We start from the raw sequence: 23,183 nt of genomic DNA, 5'->3' as shown, positions 1-23,183 counted from the left end.
AGGAGCACCAACCATAGTATAGGTTGATAAAATGAAGACAGACTAGGAAGATTGAGAGCATGAGAGCTGAAAGGGAGGAGATGCCCATCAGGTAACAGGCTATTCTTGTGCCCTGCCACGAGTCCAAACGTTCTAGACCTCCTCAGGAATAAGAGTAATGTACTTGAGCTGAATTTTTGCCACCATTTTTTTGGCCTATGCTGTTTTTTTAGGAGTAGACTAAAATCTGCAAGTTTCGTCAAAGTTTCTGCGTCATTCTAAAGTAGGTACGTCCGATTTTTTTTTAGTTTCCAATTTTTTGGATGTCAGTGGAGCGGAATCTGCGAGGTTCGCCATTTCTGGCCATTTAAGCGAGTTTGGCCAAGTACGATTTTTTTCTAAAACGGCACACTGCACCCTTCTCAAGAACCTTACCTACATTTATGAAAATCGGCACAAAGAGGAGAAAGTCGAGAGAGAGAAGACACCATTGTTTCAGCAGAGCTGAAGACATGGCACCGGGATAGAAGCGGGCCGGTGTGGGTGTATGGGGGTGAGGTCATCACGGGCCCCGAATGCCTTTCCGGTGCACTCACCCGCCCGTAGCCTTGGCCGAAAGGCTTGCCGGTCTGTTTCTCCACCCGATCCTGGCCCCGAGTGCCTTTCCGGTCCGCTCCCCCGCCCCTAACTCTGGCCGAATGGCCTCCTGGTCCGCTCCCCCGCCCCTAGCCCAGACCAAATGGCCTGCACTCTCCCGGTTCCCGGACCCAACTACAGCCGAAAGGCTTCCTCCCCCCCCCACCTCCCACACACCTCTCTCTTACCTCTCCTGCTGCTGCTGTCTGGGCATCTACTGCACTTACCTGCGCCGATTTCCTTACCTGCACCCATTTCCCTAACTCTCCACATACTCCAGTTCTGCTTAGGCCAGCGTAACTCTCAGCTGGCCAAACTTGCCTAAATGGACAGAAGTGGCATGGGTGGCAGGTTATGTCCCCTATAGCTGAAAAAAAACATACCTAAAAAAATTGTAACTGAGTTACGCTGATGCAAATTGATTCGGGAAACTGTGTTTTTAAAAAAAACTTAGGCCAAAAAAAGCAGCCTGCTTAAAAAAACAGCACAAATCACTGGGGAAAATTGAGCCCTAAACCTGGGACTTCCTTTGTTTGCATGGCTCAGCTATGAGTCACCTTAATCAACTGCGCCAGCTGAGAAAAGGCAAATACTACAAACATTTTGTCCAAGTCAAGTTTCAACTTTGCAAAAATTAACAGAGAAAGTAAAATGATATAGGATGAGATGCATTTTTGTAACATGATTGCAGCATTACAGAACCAAATAAAGATGTGTGTATTCCTTTAAATAAAAGGATCCAGAAAACCAATGAGAAACAAGATCTTAAAATGATTGCAAATCATTTTTTAAGAGCATTTATGACTGCAACATTAACTAGATTTTCCTTATAGGCACTCTTCTCTTATTGGTAACATATGTTGCATTGTAAATTATGGTTATCGAGCAGGTTTCTATAAAGCAATTTCTATCACTGTTGCGATAGAATATTTTAAAATTGCTAATGCCCCAAGTAACGAATAATCCGGTTTTCTGATCAATGTACAATGTGGCGTTATCGGATCAGTTTATGGTTATACAGAATGGAAGGAAACCTGTCAATTATCAACTAGGTTGCAAATTCAAAATCAACTCTATGCAGCTCCAAAGGTTGCTTTACCTCTTGAACAAAAAAAGGTTGTGTTGTAAGTATTGGACCCATCTGTTAAGATTATTTTGCACCAAACAAGTCATTGAAAACATGCCTAACTACTCTTGTATTAATGAATGCAACAGTAAATTTTGTTCATGTTCAAAAAGGGAACCGGCAACAGTTACATTAGAATCATTTGATAAACCTAATTGGAAAAAGCACAACTTTCATCCTTCAACTGTCGCCTGCAGGAATCCGTTAATATAAATGTTATTAACTCAAAGGTTTATTACAAAGTACATATCATGACCTAGGCTTTATTAAAATTGGGTGTGTAAAAATATCAAAGCCTAGAAATTCTCTCGTATCACACGGTGCCTAAGCATCTAACATAGCAATTGACGTGGACGCGCTCATTCCGCAACCCGCCATATTGGAAAAGGCTGCTGCATAGGCATCCAGGACCCACGCCTGAAACAGGCATTAGGCATTTCATTATGCAAAGAGGTGGCTTAATGTCTGTTTAAGGCCCTCTTTTGCACAATTCATTTGCAACTAACTGCAGCATGCACCACACATGCTGTTGTCAGTGCTCTCAAGCACTTGACAGCCAAACCAGCCATCCGTAAAAGGAACCCTGGAGGCTTCCTCTGGAAAGGCAAGTTTAACTAAACATTAAATCCGTGGGCCGCTGATGGTCACTGCTCGGCCTCCTCCCGATTGCTAACCCCAGTCCAGACTCTACTAACAATCTCAACCGACATCCAAATCGCCCAATCTTTGTGCCTCTTGGGACCGCAGCTCGCTGGTAATAAACAAATGAGGTTCGACAGACCAACTTCCCATGGCCCAGCCACTGGCCTCAAAGTGCATGCAGCATGCTCAGCATCAGGGTCAAGCCCCAAATCACGCAACCCTATTTTTGCGCCCACATATTTTGTGGGTAAATTCTTGGAACAAAAACTTGATTTGAACTAAAAAAAATTTTTTTGTACAAACAAATTCTGTTTTCTCTGAAGCAAAATAGTAAATTATTAGACCTCACATACAGTGACTGCATGTTACTAGTGAACTGGTGGCCTTCATTGTGTACCAATTGAGTATAAAATAAGCATGTTACCCAGGGCACTTCATGGGGCCAGCAGCATTGTAGGTAGTTTGCCTGACTTAATCTAAAGTCAACAGGGATCTGATGTGGAAGATGAGAAGTACTTAGTACAGAAGGAATGCACAATCAATAAAGCAAATAAAGGCTACCAAGTGATTGCAGAACAAGTGAACCCCAGATCTTAAAATGTCCTGCTCCAGGCACGCCATAGTAATAAAGGTTTTAGTGTTCAAAGACAATTAAGCTTTTGGAGCTACTAGTTAATGTGTGTTTTCCTGCTGTACAAGTTACAGCTGGCAAAAGATGTTAGGGCCACTGTTAGTTTGGAGAACAGGGAAGGCTCACCTTCAAACCTGAGAATAGAATCATTTTTGAACTAATAAAATGTAATATCTTGTGCCCAAATTAGATTTGAACATAATAGGGTAGAATGTCTGCAATTGGCAATCTAGCTGCAAATTGTGCTCGTTTTTGGAAGTGATGTTATGGTTCAAGATTCGCACAAACTCATTTGCATATTCACAAGCGTACAATCTGCCATGAAGGCAGCATTTTAGAACGCAATTGTTTATTTTTTTCCCCCCTTGCATTAAAAAAATATTACTTGATATACTTAATAGTAATCTGGTGCAGTTTGATTAATACAGCTGGAAATGGGTTTAACACAAAAAATAAGCATTTTTAATGAGTGTCCCGTCCACCACCTGTGCGTAACTTAATTTAAAATAACTGAAAATGACTTTAAAAAAATCTATACAGAAAAATTTACTAGTTTCATTAGTGTACGGTAGCCAGTTTCTTAGTAAATGAAATACTTTTGTATGTTTAAAAACGTTTTTAAAAAGTTGCCTATTACTGCCCTTGCACCTAAAAAAAGAAAGTTTTTTTTTTAATAAAGAGCCTCCTCGAAGACCTGCAAACGGATGTACGTAGTGGAAACTCGCCATGCTGATTAATTCATCCAGGGGCGTGGCTAGTTTGAGGCGGGGCAATGTTTCTTAAACCAGCGCAAAAGATCGTGGAAACTCGATTAGTAACTTGCGCTTGAAATTCCATGATCTTTTGTGCTGGGTTGGTTGCTTTTAGGTGAAGTGCACTCACTGCCTTGCAGAAACTCTATCCTAATAGTCCTAAATTCTCTGCATCACCAGCAAAAATCAATCTATCTGTCCCACAAGAGAGTTTATGAGGAATGAATTGACTTGAATTTCTTTGGAGGATTTAAGTAGCACAAGAATTCCCTACTTTGGAAATTAAGCAGTTGGAATTTCTTGAAAGTTTAAAATTTGATACTGAGAGAGTTGGAGGTGTATCTGAACCCCATTTCAAAATTGATGCACTTGTAAAATGTTTGCTACAATTTTTAATAATTACTACAAAATGATAAAATTAGGTTTTTTATAATGTCTATAAAAAAAAACGAACTACTTATGCATTTATTTGGATTTTAGGTAATACATACTTGCTAGCCTGTTTAATTTTTTAGATACAAATACAACATTAAAATTGTATTAAAAAGGGATTGTTTTAAACTATGAAAACAATTTCAGCATTGACACAATTTTCTGATTTCTAGACAAGCATTGACTTTTTCAGACAACCAGTGCAGCACACTTCTTCACTTCAACCAAGTGGTGGCAGCATCCACAAGGCTATAGGGGCTGGACTACAGGAACATGGATTTGATTAAGTTTGGTTTGGTATACTTTTTATTGTGCAGTAGCCTTAAAGTTCCCATTTTAGATGAAGTTAAGATACATTTTTTAGAACGAATTAGTGCACATCCCATAAACTGCACTGCTTAGAATTTGGATAAATATTATAGACTGAATATTTTCCACCTACTTCAAACTTCTGTAACAAAGTCCTATAGCCCTAACGGAGAGCATTAATGAAACAACAATTAAGATGGAAACAGTGTAAACTATAAAATCACATAAGGAAATGGTGGAGTGGACATGCATAACTCCTCTGTATTGAACTCAGAGAAATGAATTAGTGACAAGTTAAAATGCTAAAGGAATCTTGAACGAACAAAACTTTTCACTTAGATGTGAAGTTATTTTAAGAATAAAAGTGTATGTTAATGTTAGAATTATGATGTGTAATGGACTCGAGCCTATTGATATGGGATGTATGTAATAAAGGTGAATGTTGTGTATGTATAAATGTCAAAAATGCAGATTACACAGACGGCGGACAGCGATTTGAACTCAAGAGCACAAAATGGATACATCAAGTTCAAGTCTCCTCTAGGTGGGTGGACTGTAAGGAACAAAAGGAACATGACTTTCAGGGTAAACAAACCCATCGAAACTCACTAAACTAGCAGAACCGTTAAAACAATTAACCTGATCAAGGGCCCAAGTTTCCACATGATTCGCACCTGATTTTTAGGAGCAACTGGTGGAGAACGGACTATTTTAAAAATCGCAATTCTCCACATTTTTTTTTCTGCAGTTCTAGTCAGGTAGAACAGTTCTAGTTTAGAACAGAATTTTTTCTTCAAAAGGGGGCGTGTCCGGCCACTGACGCCTGATTTGAAAGTTTCCACAGTGAAAATGTACTCCAAACTAAAGTAGAATGGAGCCAGTGAAGATTTTTGTAGAACTGAAAAAACCTGTTCTACACATTAAAAAATCAGGCGCAGGTTACAAATTAGGCGTCCAGAACGAGGTGGGGGGGAAGGGAACTCATTAAATTCGACAATAAATCCTTATTTATACTTCTACAAATATTATACAAATAAATCCAACCTGAATAAACATTTATAAGCCAAGAAAAGATTAAATAAATCATCTTCCTACCTGTGTGAAAGTGCTTCAGCCAGGGAGAATTCTGCAGCCGTTTGTGCCGCTGAGCGGGAGGGGGAGAGAGAGAGAGGGGGGAGGGAGGGAGAGAGAGGGGGGGGAGAGAGAGAGAGAGAGCGAGAGAGCGAGAGCGAGAGCGAGCGAGAGCGAAAGGGAGAGGGAGGGAGAGAGAGAGAGAGAGAGAGAGAGAGAGAGAGAGAGAGAGAGAGAGAGAGAGAGAGAGAGAGAGAGAGAGGGGAGGGAGGGAGGGAGAGAGAGCGCGAGAGGAGAGGAGAGGAGAGGAGAGGAGAGGGGAGGGAGGGAGGGAGGGAGGGAGGGAGAGAGGGAGAGAGGGAGAGAGGGAGAGAGAGAGAGAGAGAGAGAGAGAGAGAGAGAGAGAGGGAGGGTAGAGAGGGAGGGAGAGGGGGGGGTGTCGGGGAACAGGAGCGGGGGGGGGGTCGGGGAACAGGAGTGGGGGGGTGTCGGGGAACAAGAGCGCGGGTCGGGTCAGTCGGGGGGGGAGCGGGTCTCGGGTCGGGTCGGGTCGGGGGGGGGGGGGGGGGGGGCCGGGTCTCGGGTCTCGGCGGGGGGGGGTGGAGTGGGGGTCGGGGCGGGGGGAGCGGGTGTCGGGGTGGGGGAGCGGGTGTCGGGTCGGGGGGGAGTGGGGGTCGGGGGAGCGGTGTCAGGGCGGGGGGGAGGGGGGGGGGGAAGCGGGTGTCAGGTCTCGGGTCGGGGCGGGGGGGAGCGGGTGTCGGGGCGGGGAAATGGAGCGGGTGTCGGGTCGGGGAAATGGAGCGGGTGTCGGGTCGGGGAAATGGAGCGGGTGTCGGGTCGGGGCGGAGTGGGGGGGGGGGGAGCGGGTCTCGGGTCGGGGGGGGGGAGCGGGTGTCGGGTCTCGGGTCGGGGCGGGGGGGGAATGGGTGTCGGGGCGGGGGGGGGAGCGGGTGTCAGGTCTCGGGTCGGGGCGGCGGGGGGGGGGGGGGAGCGGGTGTCGGGTCGGAGCGGGTGTTGGGTCGGGTCTGGTCGGCGGGGGGGGGGGGGGGAGCGAGTGTCGGGTCTGGTCGGGCGGGGAGCAGGAGCTGGCCGTGGGAGGAGCCTCATTCATGCAGCCCCAGTGAGGCCATTCGGCCAGGGCTAGGGGCTGCGTGCTTCGGGCCCCTCCCACACAGTTCGGCGCCTGGAGCTACTGCACTTGCGTGCCGACTGTAGCCAGCACTGTTTTCAGCGCCGGGACCTGGCTCCGCCCCCCCCCCACAGCTCGTGCTGGCTGCGCCGAGGGCCAGAGGACCTACAGGTAGGTGGAGAATACCGAGGATTTTTTTTAGGCGCCGTTTTAGGCGCGAAAAACGGGCGCCCAGCTCGGAGGGGCGCCCGTTTTTTTTCTTGTGGAAACTTGGGCCCCAAGAAACTGCATCAGTTTCTGCAATCACATGTTTGAGGAAAGCCAATTAAAGAACTGCCATTAAACTTAGACCCAATCCTGGGGCTTTACTAACTTATGCTAAGAGACAATAGACTTAAAAGATATAAAAAAAAGGAACCTGTTCCCTCTCCCTTGATGACCACATGGCAAAGCAGGAAGCCTCCCTCCCTACACAGACCAAACCGAGAGACAAGGAAGACGACTGCGAGATTTGCTTGACTCAGAGGGAAGTAAATGTCTGTTTAAATCTGCAACTCACTATCTCACCTGTTGTAATTAAGTAGAGTCCATAGGATACAAGTCGACTGTTGTTTTGTCCGATAGGCTACATGCATGAGTGTGTGTTTAATAAACTTATTTCAAATGGTTTTATAATAATTGGTCTTGTTGTCAATTTAATACCAGAGATTTAAAAATCCTACATTGTGATGCCGCTTGATATTACAGATGTAGATTTACGTACATTATTCAAAATTCAATAATGCAGGAGAAAGTATCTTGGTAGCAAAGCAGTAGTGATCTAATGGTCTGAGTGTGTTTTATAGGAGGATCTAAATATTAGAGGATTAACTGGAAGTGCTGAATGTAATTTTATTATTTCTGCCGCAATATGTTTTTATCAGCACTTGTTAGCAGATACCAAGATGCAAATACTCTTCACATATTTAAATTAATAATTTTGAATTAAAGCTTTAAGGCAATTCCTTTGAGATCACATGTTCACATGAAATCAGAATATACATGTTGAAGCTCAATCCTAACATAAACGATCCACTACAAAACATAACTCAAACCACATCAAAGCTGATTTACTATTTGGTTATGCAATATTCTACAGGAGGAAAATTCCAGCCTGCAAAATTACTGGTACATTTCATTAGAAATAACATTTCATGCCAATTATCAGATCATTTTTGATAAAGTTTGAGCAATCATATCACTAAGCAATAATAACTTTGCAGTAATGTCAACATACCCAAAGGTTACACAACATTCTCAAAGGTGCTGCCAGTGCAGACAAAGGCAAAGCAAACACCTGTTTATGGTTGAAGTAATGGGCTCAATTTTGGCCAGGAGTTGCTCCGTTTCATTTGGTGTCACCTGCTTTTTCTGGCTTAAAAATCCCCAGTTTCCCCAATCAATTTGCACCAGTGTAACTCACTTAGTTACGTTTTTTTTTAGGTTAGTTTTTTTTTCTCAAAAGGGAGCGTTACCAGCCACCTACGCCAATTCTGCCCATTTAGGCAACTTTGGCCAGCTAATAGTTACTCCATTTCTACTTAGGCCAGTGTACGTGGCCACTTCAGAAAACCCTTGCGGAGAGTTAAAGAAATCGGCGCAGGTAGGTACATCGGAGGCCGTTCGGCCTGGGATAGGGATGGGAAGCGGAGAGGACCTGCAACTAAACCAACCACGCCTTACCCGTAGCAACGTTTGCAAACAAAAAGTACTAACAATTCAATAAGAAATAAAAAATTGAATTCCTACCTTCATCTTCAAACTTGGCCCGGGAAAGCACCGGGAGGCCACTCGGCCAGGGCTAGGGGTGGGCAGGAGAACTGATAGAAATCACCGGCAGGCAGGAGCAGGATCAGTTCTCCTGCCCACACCTAGTACTGGCCGAGTGGCCTCCGGGTGCAATAGATCTCTTAGAAATCACCGGCAGGCAGGAGCACTAAGACATCGATTGCACCGGGAGGCCACTCGGCCAGGGCTAGGGGCGGGCAGGAGAACTGATAGAAATCACCGGCAGGCAGGAGCAGGATCAGTTCTCCTGCCCACACCTAGCCTAACAAAGGAGGCAGAATAAATGCAGAGAATTTTACCTAAAGGAGCCCAGAAACACAGGGAGGAAGAACATTGCCACGCTCTGACAGAGAGATCTACATCAATTGGGACTGTTGTTGCAGACTCGCAGCACTGCTGTGCATGCGCGGACATCACGAATCACTACTGTGCATGTGCAGACGTCCCGTACATTTTCCAGTACAGAACGACTGGCCACTCCGTGCAGTGAAGAGGCCAGACAGTGGCCAAAGTTCCAACATTTTTTATCGGCGCATTTGGGAACCTACATATTGGCGTTGCGCCGCTTAAGTGCGCCGGAAAATTGGCCCAATGATTTTATCCTCATCAAGGGTCCATGCTAAGAAAATGGAACATATTGCCCTGAAATTCCGATTTAGCCTTCCCACGGGCATTTTAGAAAAAAATCCGCACTTAACTTAAGTTGCTGCCCACGTCCGTACTTCTGAGCCGGTGGCCTGCCCTGACTGCGAGACGCAGCACTTGCATGTGGGGACTTGCTCTGGACAGCCAATCAGGTAAGGTATCATAGTAATAGGCGTTCCGCAGGATCCTAAACTCCTATTACTATGATTGTGATAAACTCAAAACACCCTAAACACAGCCCCAAATACCCAAAACAATAATAAAAAAGATAGAAAATAATTACACTACATTCATTTAAATTAGTTATTAATATCTTTAAAAAAATAATTTCCCGATTTTTTCAGTAGTTTAAAAAAAATAAACTTACCGTTGTGAGGAGGGTTTTTAATTTTTAGTTGTCTTGGGTAATCCTTGCCACTGGACAAGACCTAGCTCTGTCAAGCCCGTGTGGTGGCTGGTGTGCAACGGCCACCAAACGTTAAAAAAATCCACACACAGGCATCTTCCACCCTTCAGGATGTAGTTCGGGTTCTTCTTTCGAAACACCTGTGAACTTATCTATTTTTTTGGTGTGGAAGCAAGTCATCCTCGTTTCGAGGAACTGCCTATGATGATGATGATGTTTTAGATGTGTGTTTTTTTTAAAACACCTGCGCCTGTAAAAGTACGCTATGCGCCTGCTTTTTCAGGGGCAAGATTTTTGAGGACATTTGTAAGCGTAAATATCGGAAATTTACACTCAAGTGTCCTCGTTCCCGATCTGGCTACAATCTGTCAAGCCAGAAACTTGACAGTTCGGAAATGCCGCTTTCCAGCACACGCTGGAAACCAGCATTTCCGATGCCTTCCCGGGTCCGTAGGAACTCCGAACAGGCCTAGGAAGGCGGGAATTTCAGGGCCAATCATGCTTTTTGCATCTAGCATCAGTATAAAGTACTGATACTTAATGTAGTGTCCCAACAGTATTGAATACAAAACTAAAATCATAGAATTATAGACTACTACAGAACAGAAGATGGCCATTCTAACCATCGAGTCTGCGCCAGCTCTTTCGAAGAACTGTCCAGTTAGTACCGCTCCCCCACTTTTAGCCCATATCCCTGCAATTGTTTCTCCTTCAAGTATTCATTCAATTCCCTTTTGAAAGCTACTATTGAATCTGTATCCACCACCCTGTCAGGTAGTGCATTCCATATCCTAACCACTAGTTGCATTAAAAAGTTTTTCCTCATGTTGCCTCTGGTTCTTTTGCCAATCGTCTTAAATTTGTGCCTTCTCGTTATTGACTCTTCAGCCATTGGAAACAATTTCTCTTTATTTATTCTATCTAAATCCTTCGTGATTTTAAGCATCTCTATCAAATCTCCTTGGCCTTCTCTGCTCCAAAGAGATTGACCCCAGCTTCTCCAGTCTATCCACGTGACTGGTTCCAGGAATGAGGAATACATTCTAGCAAATCTCTTCTCTACCCTCTCCAAAGCCTTCACGTCCTTCCTAAAGTGTGGTGCCCAGAATTAGACACAATACTCCAGCTAGGGACAAACTAGTGTTTTATATAGGTTTAGCCTAACTTCCTGAATTTTGAATAAAGCCTAGGGTCCCATATGTTTTATTAACTGCTTTGTCCTGCCACTTTCAAAGATTTGTACACAAGCACTCCCAGGTCTTGGTTCTTGCACCCCCTTTAAATTTGTACCATTTAGTGTGTCTGGGTTCTCCCCATTCTTCTACCAAAATGCATCACCTCACACTTCTCTGCATTGAATTTCATTTGCTATGTGTGCGCCCATACAGCCAGCATGGCTATTTCTTCTTGAAGTCTATTACCAACTTCCTCACTGTTTACTACACATCCTTTCATCTGCAAATTTCGATGTAATGCCATTAAATGACAAGGGTCAGTGGTTAGATTCTCCCTCGTTGGCACTTGTGTGGCACGAATGTTACTTGCCACTTATCAGCCCAAGCCTGAATGTCTTTTAGGTCTTGCTGCATGCAGACATGGACTGCTCCATTATCTGAGGAGTTGCGCATGGCACTGAACACTGCAGTCATCAGCGAACATCCCGCTTCTGACCTTATGATGGAGGGAAGGTCATTAATGAAGCAGCTGAAGATGGTTGGGCCTAGGACACTGCCCTGAGGAACTCCTGCAGCGATGTCCTGGGGCTGTGATGATTGATCTCCAACCCGCACAACCATCTTCCTTTGAGCTAGGTATGACTCCAGCAGGTGGAGAGTTTCCCTCCTGACTCCCATTGACTTCAGTTTTACTAGGGCTCCTTGATGCCACACTTGGTCAAATGCTGCCTTGATGTCAAGGGCAGTAACTCTCACCTCACCTCTGCAATTCAGCTCTTTTGTTCATGTTTGGACCAAGCCTGTAATGAGGTCTAGAGCCGAGTGGTCCTGGCGGAACCAAAATGGGCATCGGTGAGCAGGTTATTGGTGACTGAGTGCTGCTTGGTAGAACTGTTGATGACACCTTCCATCAATCACTTTGCTGATGGTTGAGAATATACTGATGGAGCGGTAATTAACCGGATTGGATTTGTCCTGCTTTTTGTGGACAGGACATAGCTAGGCAGTTTTCCACTTTGTCAGATAGATGCCAGTGTTGGAGTTGTATTGGAACAGCTAGACTTGAGGCGCGGCTAGTTCTGGAGCAGAAGTCTTCAGCATAACAGCCGGGATGTTGTCGGGGCCCATAGCCTTTGCTGTATCCAGTGCGCTCAGCCGTTTCTTGATATCACATGGAGTGAATCAAATTGGCTGAAGATTGACTTCTGTGATATTGGGGATCTCAGGAGGAGGCTGATATGGATCATCCACTCGGCACTTCTGGCTGAAGATGTTTGTGAACCTTTCAGCCTCGTCTTTTGCACTCGTGCTGGGTTCCTCCATCATTGAGGATGGGGATATTCATGGAGCTTCATCCTCTCGTTAGTTGTTTAATGGCCCACCACCATTCACGACTGGATGTGACAAGACAACAGAGTTTTAATCTCATCAGTTAGTTGTGGAATTGCTTAGCCTTGTCTATAGCATGCTGCTTCCGCTTTTTAGCATGCATGTAGTCCTAGGTTGCAACTTCCCTAGGTTGGCACCTCATTTTTAGGTACGCCTGGTGCTCCTCCTGGCAGGCTCTTCTACATTCCTGATTGAACCAGGGTTGGTGCCCTGGCTTGCTGGTAATGGTAGAGTAAGGGATATGCCGGGCCATGAAGTTACAGATTGTGGTGGAATACAATTCTGCTGCTCACCCACAGTACCTCATGGATGCCCAGTTTTGAGCTGCTAGATCTGTTCTGAATCTATCCCATTTAGCACGGTGGTTGTGCCACACAACATGATGGAGGGTGTCCTCAGTGTGAAGATGGGACTTCAACTCCGCAATGACTATACGATGGTTGCTGCTATCAATGCTGTCATGGACAGATGCATCTGCGACAGGTAGATTGGTGAGGACGAGGTCAAGTAGGTTTTCCCCTAGTGTTGGTTCTGCATTGCAATCTGCAATACAAGGTACTTTACAATAATTAACTAACAGATGTTATAATAAATATTGGGAACTCTTTGGCCCGGATTTTTCACTCAGCGCGAAGGGACGGTGCTCGCCGCTGACCTTGAAGAAAGCTGGCCACAATGATTCAGCTGCCCCCGTGGTGTCAATTGTCCTTATTCTGACGTGACTTTCTATCTGGTGCCAAACCAGGAAGTAAAAAGCTCTGATTATCATTCACTTTTTAATCATTTTACAGAAAGCAATATATAAAATTGGGACATACACATGGAATGAAGGTAGAAGCTGAAATATCAAACATACATTATAAGAATTTTTTTTTTTTTAAATCAATGAAATTTTTATCATGGAATGGAGGGAATGACACTTCACATTTATGAAATTAGCTTTACAGGGCTAGAGAGGTTGTTCAGCAGTAATTGTGACTTAGTACGCCATTAAAAACTCAGTTACACCTCATTCAACAAGGATTAACTTTTTCAATGGTTTTTACAGCAAGAATAGTGTGCAAAAAGTTGAAGTTCACATCAAATCACTGATCCTGTGTTGATTGAATTTGTGAAGACCCCAACAGCACACCCTGTGAAGGAGCAGTGCATCACTGACAGCAACTTCCAAATTTCTGTGTTTAACTGTGCATGTGAGGACACAAAGTTAATGTCAGTTTTCACAGTAATGAAGGCGAGCGCTGACTGTTTTGTCCTCATTACAAAAGCAAAATCTGGGCCAATGTTTTCTTTTGCATACTAATGCTGTTGCACTGCTATAATAACCTGGACATTATCTTTACAATAAAATAGGCTCATGCCCAAATGCAGATTAGAGGGTTTATTACAAAGATGTGCACTGCAATATAGTTCAGGAGTCAAAGACCAGGATGTTTGAGCTTTTGGGACTGGAGAAGGAGCAATTTCACTTCACATGCATGTGTAAGATTTACAGCATTAACACAGTCCTTTACAGTTTCTTATGAACTGCTGATATTCCACTATACATCAAGTTCACTACCTGATCCAAAGCATGACAATTTCTTGCTTTTACACCAGACAATACAAAGGTCTCACTGCATAGCCTCGATTGACTGATGTGGGATCATTTAAATGGATGATTTAGAACTCATAGCCTGTAAATATCAGAATGAGAGTTTGCAGCCTGAAAGGGCGTTGGAAGCAGATCCAACATCAACTTTCAAAAGGGAACAGGAAAATGTGCATGGCTATGGGGAAAGAGCAGTGGAGTAGGACTAATTTGATAGCTCTTTCAAAGAGCCGGTGAGGGCACAATGGGCTTTGTTTGATTGCCTTATGAATCGAGAGGGGAATTTTCTGAAGTGTTCCCTAATTTGACCTCAGGTTTTACCCTCCTCTATGTTTTGCCTCTCAGGAGATTGCTGACTTGGGACGTAGGGGTCAGTGGTGTGTGTGGCTACATCATGACTGACTGAGGTGGGCTTGATGGACCAGATGGTCTTTCCCCATCCTTTTTGTATGCAACTCTGCATGACTCACATTTGTACCCACAGTGACTTCAGCAGCTTCAACCTATATATAAAAGGTATGTACAGGACCAGAAAATACCATGGCAGTCCATCTGGCCAGAATCACATCTTTAGGGTCCACAGAATTTACACGAATGTCGACCTCAGATATACAATTCCAGTTGTACCAGTCACAGCATAATGCAAACCCCTCACAATATCCCCACTAGTTACCTGAAGGCAACACAAGACATGAAAAATCAGCTTGGTGTTGGACTATCTTGCCAACTGTGTAACAGTAAAAAAACTCAGTCAGAAGACTGATTATCACACCATTACAGCTTACACAAGTGGAGTCCACAACAGACTAACCATGATTCAAACCTAATGTTAATGCTCTACAAGCTTTCTGGTATGATCCATCCATTTGATCAGGCACCTTTTTACCCCAAATTATTTTTCTAGCATTAATTCAACCAATCTTTTAGTTAGATAAACGTTTAGATTCTCCTTTTAAATAAGCCAAGTATAACTAGGCAAATTTTTCAGAATAATTCAAATGATTCTGGAGCAAACATTTGCCCTAAATGTGTTAGAACAACCACCTTAATGCAGGCAATTTCTGACCCTGATAACATGAACAAAACTGGTCAGTACTGGCACCCAAAAAAAGGTGCTTAATCTTCACTACAGATATTAAAAGATTTTCAAATTCTAGCTAAAACATTGGCCAGATAACATTACTCATCACAGGCCTGCCAGTTTTAGTTTCATTTCTGAAGAAAAGTTCAATAACAAACTAGATAGAAAAGTCAAAGTTTATCTGCTGTGTTTGTCTTTCTACGAGATGTTGAATTCAATAAATAAACTTCTCTAGTTTCTAGATTTACAGAGCCATACAGATCTCAAATAAAATCCATTAGCAAGTAATCTATTACTTTATGGCTACATTTTAATGTTACACCATTAAATAAGATAAAGTTTCTCAGAATGCTGAATGTAGCAGTGGAATGACAACACATGCAAATCCCAATCTTTATTATATGCAGAAGCAGATAAATAAAAACGTTAAATGACTTTCAAATCCCACAAGAAAAATATTTAGATTTATAAAAGCAGGGTTTAAAAACATTCAGATTTCAAGGTACAGGACAAATTTACTTTGCTGTGTTCTATCCCTCTGCTTTGTTGCCGTAATTGTCTTAGCACCACAGCGTAACAAATATTCTCTAACATCTGGATGTCAAAGCCAGAGTAATTTTATAATTCATTAAATCTGGAAAAAGTGTTTTTAAACTCTTACAATTACATATTCTAACATATTCTTACAAATACATACTCTACTTACTTTTACTAGTTGCTGAAGCTCTGTCATGTGGAACAGGATTTCTCGCTCCTGGTGCTTCACCTTCATTGCTTTGAACCTGTTCAATAAAGTTATAAGCTAAATACGACCATTTAGATTTTGCAGACAATAAAGTTAAAAAATCCTTTTAAAGAAAAGCAAAATCAGAAGCTGGTCTTAATAGGATATAGCTCTTACTGTTACAATTTCAGCCCTTTTCCTTGTTTGCACGGTGTGTTGAATAGTTCAGTGTAAATGTTATTAATTCCAAATTGAAAACATCTGTAATAACTTATGTTATATAGCTTCTTTAACATCCCAAGGTGCCTCACAAAGGCGTAATCAGACAAAAATCAACTCCAAACAAGGAGCTGCTAGGAGGGGACTTTTGTTTTAAGGAATATTTTAATGAGGGAAAGGGAGTTGGAGAGTTGGAAGATTTGAGAGAGAAGAGATGGAGGGATGCTCAGGAGACCAGGGTCAGAGGAAAGAAGGTTTCAAGAGAAGAAGTTGTAGGACTGGAAGAAGTTAGAGAGATAGGACAAGGCCCTGAGGGATTTAAAGACGATGATGAAAATGTTTATTTTTAGGCATTTGAAGAACCAGGAGCTAATGTAGGTCTAAAGGAGAGGGGTGATCAAAATTTGGTGTGGGATAGGATTTGGGCAGTAGTGTTTTGGATGACCTGAAGCTTACCAAGGACAGAGAATGGGAGTACCTGAGGAGAGGGAATCATTTAGAAGGTCGGCTAATATGGGGTACAGGAAGGGAAGTTGGCTGGTCAGCAGTTTAATGGGATTGGGATCAAGGAAGCAGGAGGTTTCTCACTGAGATATCCTCCCTCCCTTCAGCCTCTGTATCGAGTAACTTTTCATCCTTGGTGATTTCAAAATTCATCTCAGTTCTCACTTCCCTCAGCCCATTGAATTCACTGCCCTCCTGTCCCCACAAAACCTTTCCCTCTAGATAAATGTCCTTATCTGAGGAAAGATCATCGTCGTCATCATAGGCAGTCCCTCGAAATCGAGGAATACTTGCTTCCACTCTTTAAAAAAAAAAGTGAGTTCGCAGGTGACTGAACTCTGAACAATAAGGGCCCCGACGTTCCAGGTCCCGAACTTCATTTTGAAGGGGGAAAATGCCTATGCGTGAGTTCTTTTAACGTGGGGTGGCCGTTGCACACCGGCTACCAACGGGCTTAGCAGAGAAAGTTCTTAGTCCAGTGGCAATGGGGTCCAAGACGATTGGAGACCAGGCACAGCTGTATGAGCCTAGTTACCTATGGCAGGATGCGAGCCGTAAGCTTGGCGCTGAGCGGCGCCCTTCAGTGAAGTGGTCAATCAGTGGTGGAGTGATGGTTATAGGGGAAAGAATCTGTCAGTTTTTCTCTTCGGCCACTGGGCCACCAGGGATGGTTTCGGTCAGGCCAGCGGCCTGGCACTCAAGGGAGGGTACCAATCTGCCCGTAGGTGGCACGACCGAACCCATGGGCACTATCTTGCGGACTGATCTGAGGAAAGATATACTTGCCTTAGAGGCGGTGCAACTAAGGTTCACTAGATTGATTCCTGGGATGAAAGGGTTATCTTATGAGGAGAGATTGAGTAGATTGGGCCTATACTCAAGTTTGGAAGAATGAGGTGATCTCATTGAAACATACAGGATTCTGAGAGGGACTGACAGGGCAAATGCTAAGAGGTTGTTTCCCATGGCTGGAGAATCTAGAATTAGGGGGCATAGTCTCAGGATAAGGGGTCGGCCATTTAAGATTGAAATAAGGAGGAATTTCTTCACTCAGACGGTTGTGCATATTTGGAATTCTCTACCCAAAGGGCTGTGAATGCTGAATCGTTGCATATATTGAAGGTGGAGATAGATAGATTTTTGGACTCTCGGGGAACCGAGAGATATGGAGATCGGGCAGGTAAGTGGAGCCGAGGCCGAAGATCAGCCATGATTTTAGCGAATGGCAGAGCAGGCTCAAGGGGCTGTATGTTTTACTCCTTTTCCCAATTCTTCTTGTTCTTATGGTGAAAAATACGAAGCACAATCTGTACTCAAATGGTTTAATGGGAAAATGTAGTCATTGAAATTTTATGGAATGACAGTTTGGCAAATTCAATGCTGGCCATTTTGCAACATATTTTCAGAGAACATATACCACATAACTATCAGGATGAGTCATTTTTGTACGACCTTCAATTATTCATTCATATTGCAAAACTAAACACTTGGTCACATATCATTTTAGTTTTATTTGCAGGACGGTTAGAAAAGAAACATAGGAACAGGAGTAGCCCATTTAGCCTGTTCCACCATTCAATTAGATCATGGCTGATCTGCATCTTTCCATCTACCCGCCTTGGTCCCGTAGCCCTTAATACACTTGCCTAACGAATCTTAGTTTTGAAATATTCAATTGTCCAAGCCTCTACAGCTTCTGGGGGATAGAGTTCAAATTTCCACTACCCTTTGTGTGAGGAAGTACTTCCTGACATTACCCGGAATGGCCTAGATCTAATTTTAAGGTTACGCCCCCTTGTTCTGGATACCCCACGAGAGGAAATCATTTCTCCCTATCTACCCTATCAAATCCTTTATTCATCTTAATACCTGAATTACATCACCGCTTAATCTTCTATACTCAAGGGAATGCAAGCCTAGTCTACGCAACCTGTCCTCATAAGTTAACTCTTAAATGCAGAATCCCCGGCCACAAACTTGAAAGGAAGTCAATACTTCTAAAAAAAAAAAATTAGAAAGTGACTTGAAAAAGGGGATTATTAAAGAATGTGGATAATAGCAATAATTTACGTGAAGAAAAACCTGGCCACAAACCAGAGAGGAAAAATGGCCTGTTTGTGTGAGGTAATATTAAACAATTCTAAGCTTTCTAAAATGTCCCTTCTGGGCACCTAAAAGGACCCTATAGCATAAAAGCTAAGGACATTTGTGACCTTCAATAACTGCAGATAGTTGACTGCCCGACAGCTTTTTGTGCACCAAGTGACATACCTTAGTCACAACCTACTTAATGAGCCTGACTCTTTATGCACTGCAGCTCCACCAGGCCCAGGTGTGTTTCATAACTACTCAGTTATGAACCCATCTTGTCTCTGTATCTACCATAGTATGTTGGCAGTGGTTGCTACACACAATCATCAGAAATTGCCAGCACTAATCACTCAAGTACTCATGCATTCATTTAAGGCATGTGTCAGCTGTGGCTCAGTGGGTAGCACACTTGCCTCCGAGTCAAAAGGTTGTGGGTTCAAATCCCACTCCAGGGACTTGAGGCTGACACTCCAGTGCAGTGCTTAGGGAGTGCTGCACTGTTGGAGGTGCCGTCTTTCGGATGAGACATTGAACTGAGGCCCCTTCTGCTCTCTCTCAGGTGGATGTAAAAGATCCCATGGCAGTATTTCAAAGAGGAGCAGGGGAGATATCCTGACCAATATTTATCTCTCAAACAACATAAATCAACACAACAAAAAACAGATGATGAGGTCATTATCACACTGCTGTTTGTGGGAGTTGCTGTGGGCAAATTGGTTGCTGCGTTTCCCACATTACAACAGTGACTACACTCCAAAAGTACTTCAATTTCTGTAAAGCGCTTTGAGACGTCGTGAAAGACACTATACATATGCCTTTCTTTCTTATGTTTGACCTCTGATAGTCCCCTATTACCATTACAATCAAAACTCATCTTCTGATATAGAATACTGCAGGAGTTGAGACATGCCCCTTGAGAATTTCAACTGGCCTTTTTTCCAATTTTTCACAAGCCTTGCTGGCACTTGCCATAAATACTCAGGAGATTATTAATCCATTGCCATTCAGTAATTCTATCACTCTATACATGTCCACCTTTTTCACAAAGCAGAAGAATGTCAACTCCCAAATATTTTGCAGCTTATACAGAAGTGCAAGGCCCAAGATATGTTATGTGAAACAAAAAAAGTGTTAAAATTGCACCTAATATATACAATCACCATTTTTCATTTTTATTAAGATTCATGGTGATAAACAAATCAGCAAATGATGTGTTCAGTTTAAGCTTGTGATTGAGTTTATGGTTTGTCACCAGAAAATAAAATGTGCTAATGTTTCTGTTTGACATACCACTAATATGGAAGTGAATTATGCAAAAGTATTGAAGAAATCAGATCTGTTGTAACTCTTTTTTGGCAAGGACTCAACAGATTTGTTGCACAGAACATAACAGTATTATATTTGTAAACATAACCCAATACTATATCCCCAAAACACAAGTGCTTCCTGTCTAAATGAAACCACAAAGGTAGCCTTGACCAATTTATATACAAGATAAATATAAGGCTAACAATAAACATTAGTGGATGCAAATGTCAGAAAATGCGCATCAGTTATGGGAATGGCATGGTGCTGTTGGTGTTCAAACTTGTTCTGACAGCTCCAACAGGTTACTCCACTCAATTGGCTAACATTCAAATTCAAAATGGCATGATACAATAAAAAGGCAAAGTTCCAAGTGTGTTGTTTTACTGCAACCCAACTCTCCAGATCAGTTTGACAGACACACCAGTAAGTCTATCATATCTTTCACTGTATTATGAAAAAAGGGGCCAAGCTACTGGTCAACAGAAATGTGCAGCCCCCAAACCCTGCAGTTGTCCACCCCTAAAATTGTGCCCCTGAAATTTTAAGAGGAGAGTTAAAATGTGAGGAAAAACACCCAACAGGCTGCAGGGCTGCAGATAAGTATTGTAAATAAGTTAACACAAAATTGTAAAGCAACAACTTGCCTCTTCCAAATCAAATGAGAATTCCTTCTGCTCCTCCATGAGAGTTTTCACCAGTGGATGCTGAACAGCTGCAGCGGACCCTTGGTCAGGAGTTGAACACACTGGTCTTGTGCACACAATCGCTGCACTTTCCTGTGTAGGGACAGATGTCTGCTCACTGATGTCTTCAAGTTCCAAGCCTGTGGATGTAGTCAAGTCTTTAGTGTTGGAAGAATTTGGGATTTCACTCTTTTCATGCAAGCTATTCCCCATACCTTCTTCAGTGGAAGCAGCCCCACTCTGCTTGGATTCTGTATGACCATTTCCGAGGTTGGATGCAGTTTCCTGAGGAATAGATTCTGAGGGGCTAAAAGGACCATCACTTCCACCTATCACTTCTTCGGTTACTGGCTTCAGGGAAGGGTCAGTCAATCTACGCCATTTCTGCAACCTTACTTCTTTTTTTTGTTTAACCTCCTCTTTCTTCTCAATGTCAGTGATGCTTTTGTTAGTTGCAGAAGACGGTGATGTTTTTGAATTTTCTGCTTTTTGGGAAATTGGTTGATTACTTGCTTCTGTTGCTTTTACCTGCTGAGCCCCAAGTAAATTGAGTTTTGATACGGTCTTCTTTAGTCTACCAGCTGCATTGTTTCCAATTGCAAGAGGTGGAATTGCAACTGGGACTTCACCCATACTACCAATTCTTTTCATAGGAGCACCAGATACTTGAGAATACAGTGAGGAGAATACATTAGCCACTGTGGTGAGAACTTTAATCTGGCGAAATCGGCCTGTAATTGAAGGGAAGAGTTTATTATACAAAGGATAACACATATGATAAGAGCATACGAGAAAGCAACAATACATTGCAGCATTCAGTGTCAACATAAGCTAAATCAGCATTGCTTGTCATTTCTCTACGTCATCTGAGTGGTAGACATACTACATCCTTGAAATAGACCCTGCTCTGTATTATCTTTACAGCTACTGCATATAACAGTGGAACTCCTGGATTTGAGCATTCATGGTGAATAGTAATGGATGGCTGCTGCCCAAATGCATATCAAATTACTTTAGCTGATGTGCCAGCATACCACATGAACTGCAGTAGATACTTTGAAGATATTTGTAAAATACTGGTTAATCAACAACAACAACTTGTATTTATATAGTGCCTTTAACATAGTAAAACGTTCCAAGACACTTCACAGGAGTGTTATTAAACAAAATTTGACAACGAGCCACATAAGGAGATATTAGGGCAGATGGTTAAAGAGGTAGGTTTTAAGGAGCGTCTTAAAGGAGGAAAGAGAGGTAGAGAGACGGAGAGGTTTAGGGAGGGAATTGCAGAGCTCAGGGCCTTGGCAATCAAAGGCACGGCCACCAATGGCAGAGTGATTAAAATTGGGGATACTCAAGAGGCTAGAATTGAAGGGTTGTAGGGCTGGAGGAGATACAGAGATAGGGAGGGCAAAGTCATAGAGGGATTTGAAAGCAAGGATGAGAATTTAAAAATCCAGTAATCTATACATTAAGATATTATTTTAAGACATGTCAGATCACAGTGGCGTCTTGGAACACAAGATGACTGAAGCATTCATGTTTTCACACAAATATAACCAAGATTTCATGGAAACTAAATAGCTGAGAGAATAGGAGTTAGATTTTATTCTACAACATTTTAATGTAGCTAGCAAAGTCAGAAGTTTTATAACAGTAGGGGTGGTATCAACAATGTGTGATGGGGAAAGTGTTATGGAAAGTAGGTGTGACACTTATAGGAAGTGTGTGCAATATGCAAGATTTTTAATGCATCATAGATGTGTACACATATAATGCTAATAGACCTTATTGGTTCCTAAAGAAGTTGTCTTGTGCTGTCTCCCAACCTGCATCAGTGCATTAGAAACTGCCTCACTGCTATCAGAGGGCTATTCTACATCACACACAACTTTTCAGACATTGGGCCCAAGTTTCCGATATCCGCTAGAACGGCGCACCTCAGAGAGGCCTGCCTATTTTGTGGAATGAAAAGCGCACCAAAAACTTACCTCACGATTCTCCGAGTGCAGTAGGCCTGTTCAGCAGTCAGCGCAACACAGCACAACAGCAGGGGGGGGCGGGGCTACAGCCCTGGGCCAAAAAGAGTGCCGTCAGCTGCGCGTGTGCGCAGTGGAGTCTGCGCATGTGCGCAGTAGCTCCTGTGCCCCAGATTCTGTGTGCGTGTGCTGCTGGCTGTGTGGGAGGGGCCCGAAGCACGCAGCCCCTAGCCCTGGCCGAATGGGCTCCTGAAGCGGACAGTGTGCCGATTTCCAGCCTGCAGCCCCTAGCCCTGGCCGAATGGACTCCTGCAGAGTGCCGATTTCCAGCCTGCAGCATGCCGCCCCTAGCCCTGGCCGGGCTCCCAAATGGGTAGGTGAAGTAGGAACTTTTTATTTTTTATTTATTGATTTATCGATCATTTATTATTGATGATGGTTCTTTATTTTTAAAAGTGAAGTGTTAAATACTTTGGAAAATCCCCTAACTTCCCTTCCCCCCACCCCCACCCCACCCCACCAATCTCTCGCTTACCTGCGCCTAATTCTAAAGTGTACGCAAGGTTTTTCTGAACGTATAAAAGTCGACACTTACTCCATTCTAAGTGAGTTTGGAGTAACTTTTCGGTGCCTAAACTTCCAAAATAGGTGTAAGTGGCTGGTAATGCCCCTTTTTGAAAAAGAAACTGAACTAAAACGATACTAACTAACTCACTGGAACTGGAACAAACTAAATGCCGAGAATTGCGATTTCCAAGATACTCTAAACTAAACTAGTTGCTCCAAAAAAAATAGGAGCAACTCCACCCGAAACTTGGGCCCATTGTCATTCACAACCATTTTCTTTCGTACCA

At 43.2% G+C, this 23,183-nt stretch overlaps 1 protein-coding gene across 8 annotated transcripts in view; it reads right to left on the bottom strand.

Moving 5' to 3' along the window:
* Positions 1–23,183, bottom strand: part of itprid2 (ITPR interacting domain containing 2) — a 208,873-nt gene that overhangs the window by 41,246 nt on the left and 144,444 nt on the right. For 7 of the 8 annotated variants that reach the window (XM_070875806.1, XM_070875805.1, XM_070875810.1 and 4 more), the window contains 2 exons: positions 20,312–21,081; positions 15,528–15,603 (listed from right to left, as the gene is read on the bottom strand). In XM_070875806.1, coding sequence (XP_070731907.1) covers positions 15,528–15,603; positions 20,312–21,081 — 846 coding nt within the window. The remainder of the gene's footprint in view (positions 1–15,527; positions 15,604–20,311; positions 21,082–23,183) is intronic. The other variant, XM_070875809.1, reaches the window with a different exon arrangement.

The sequence above is a fragment of the Pristiophorus japonicus genome, chromosome 3 (genome assembly GCF_044704955.1).
Source record: "Pristiophorus japonicus isolate sPriJap1 chromosome 3, sPriJap1.hap1, whole genome shotgun sequence".
NCBI classification, from domain to species: Eukaryota; Metazoa; Chordata; class Chondrichthyes; family Pristiophoridae; genus Pristiophorus; species Pristiophorus japonicus.
The sequence above is the reverse complement of the archived record's forward strand: the minus strand, read 5'-3'. Positions and strand labels throughout refer to the sequence as shown.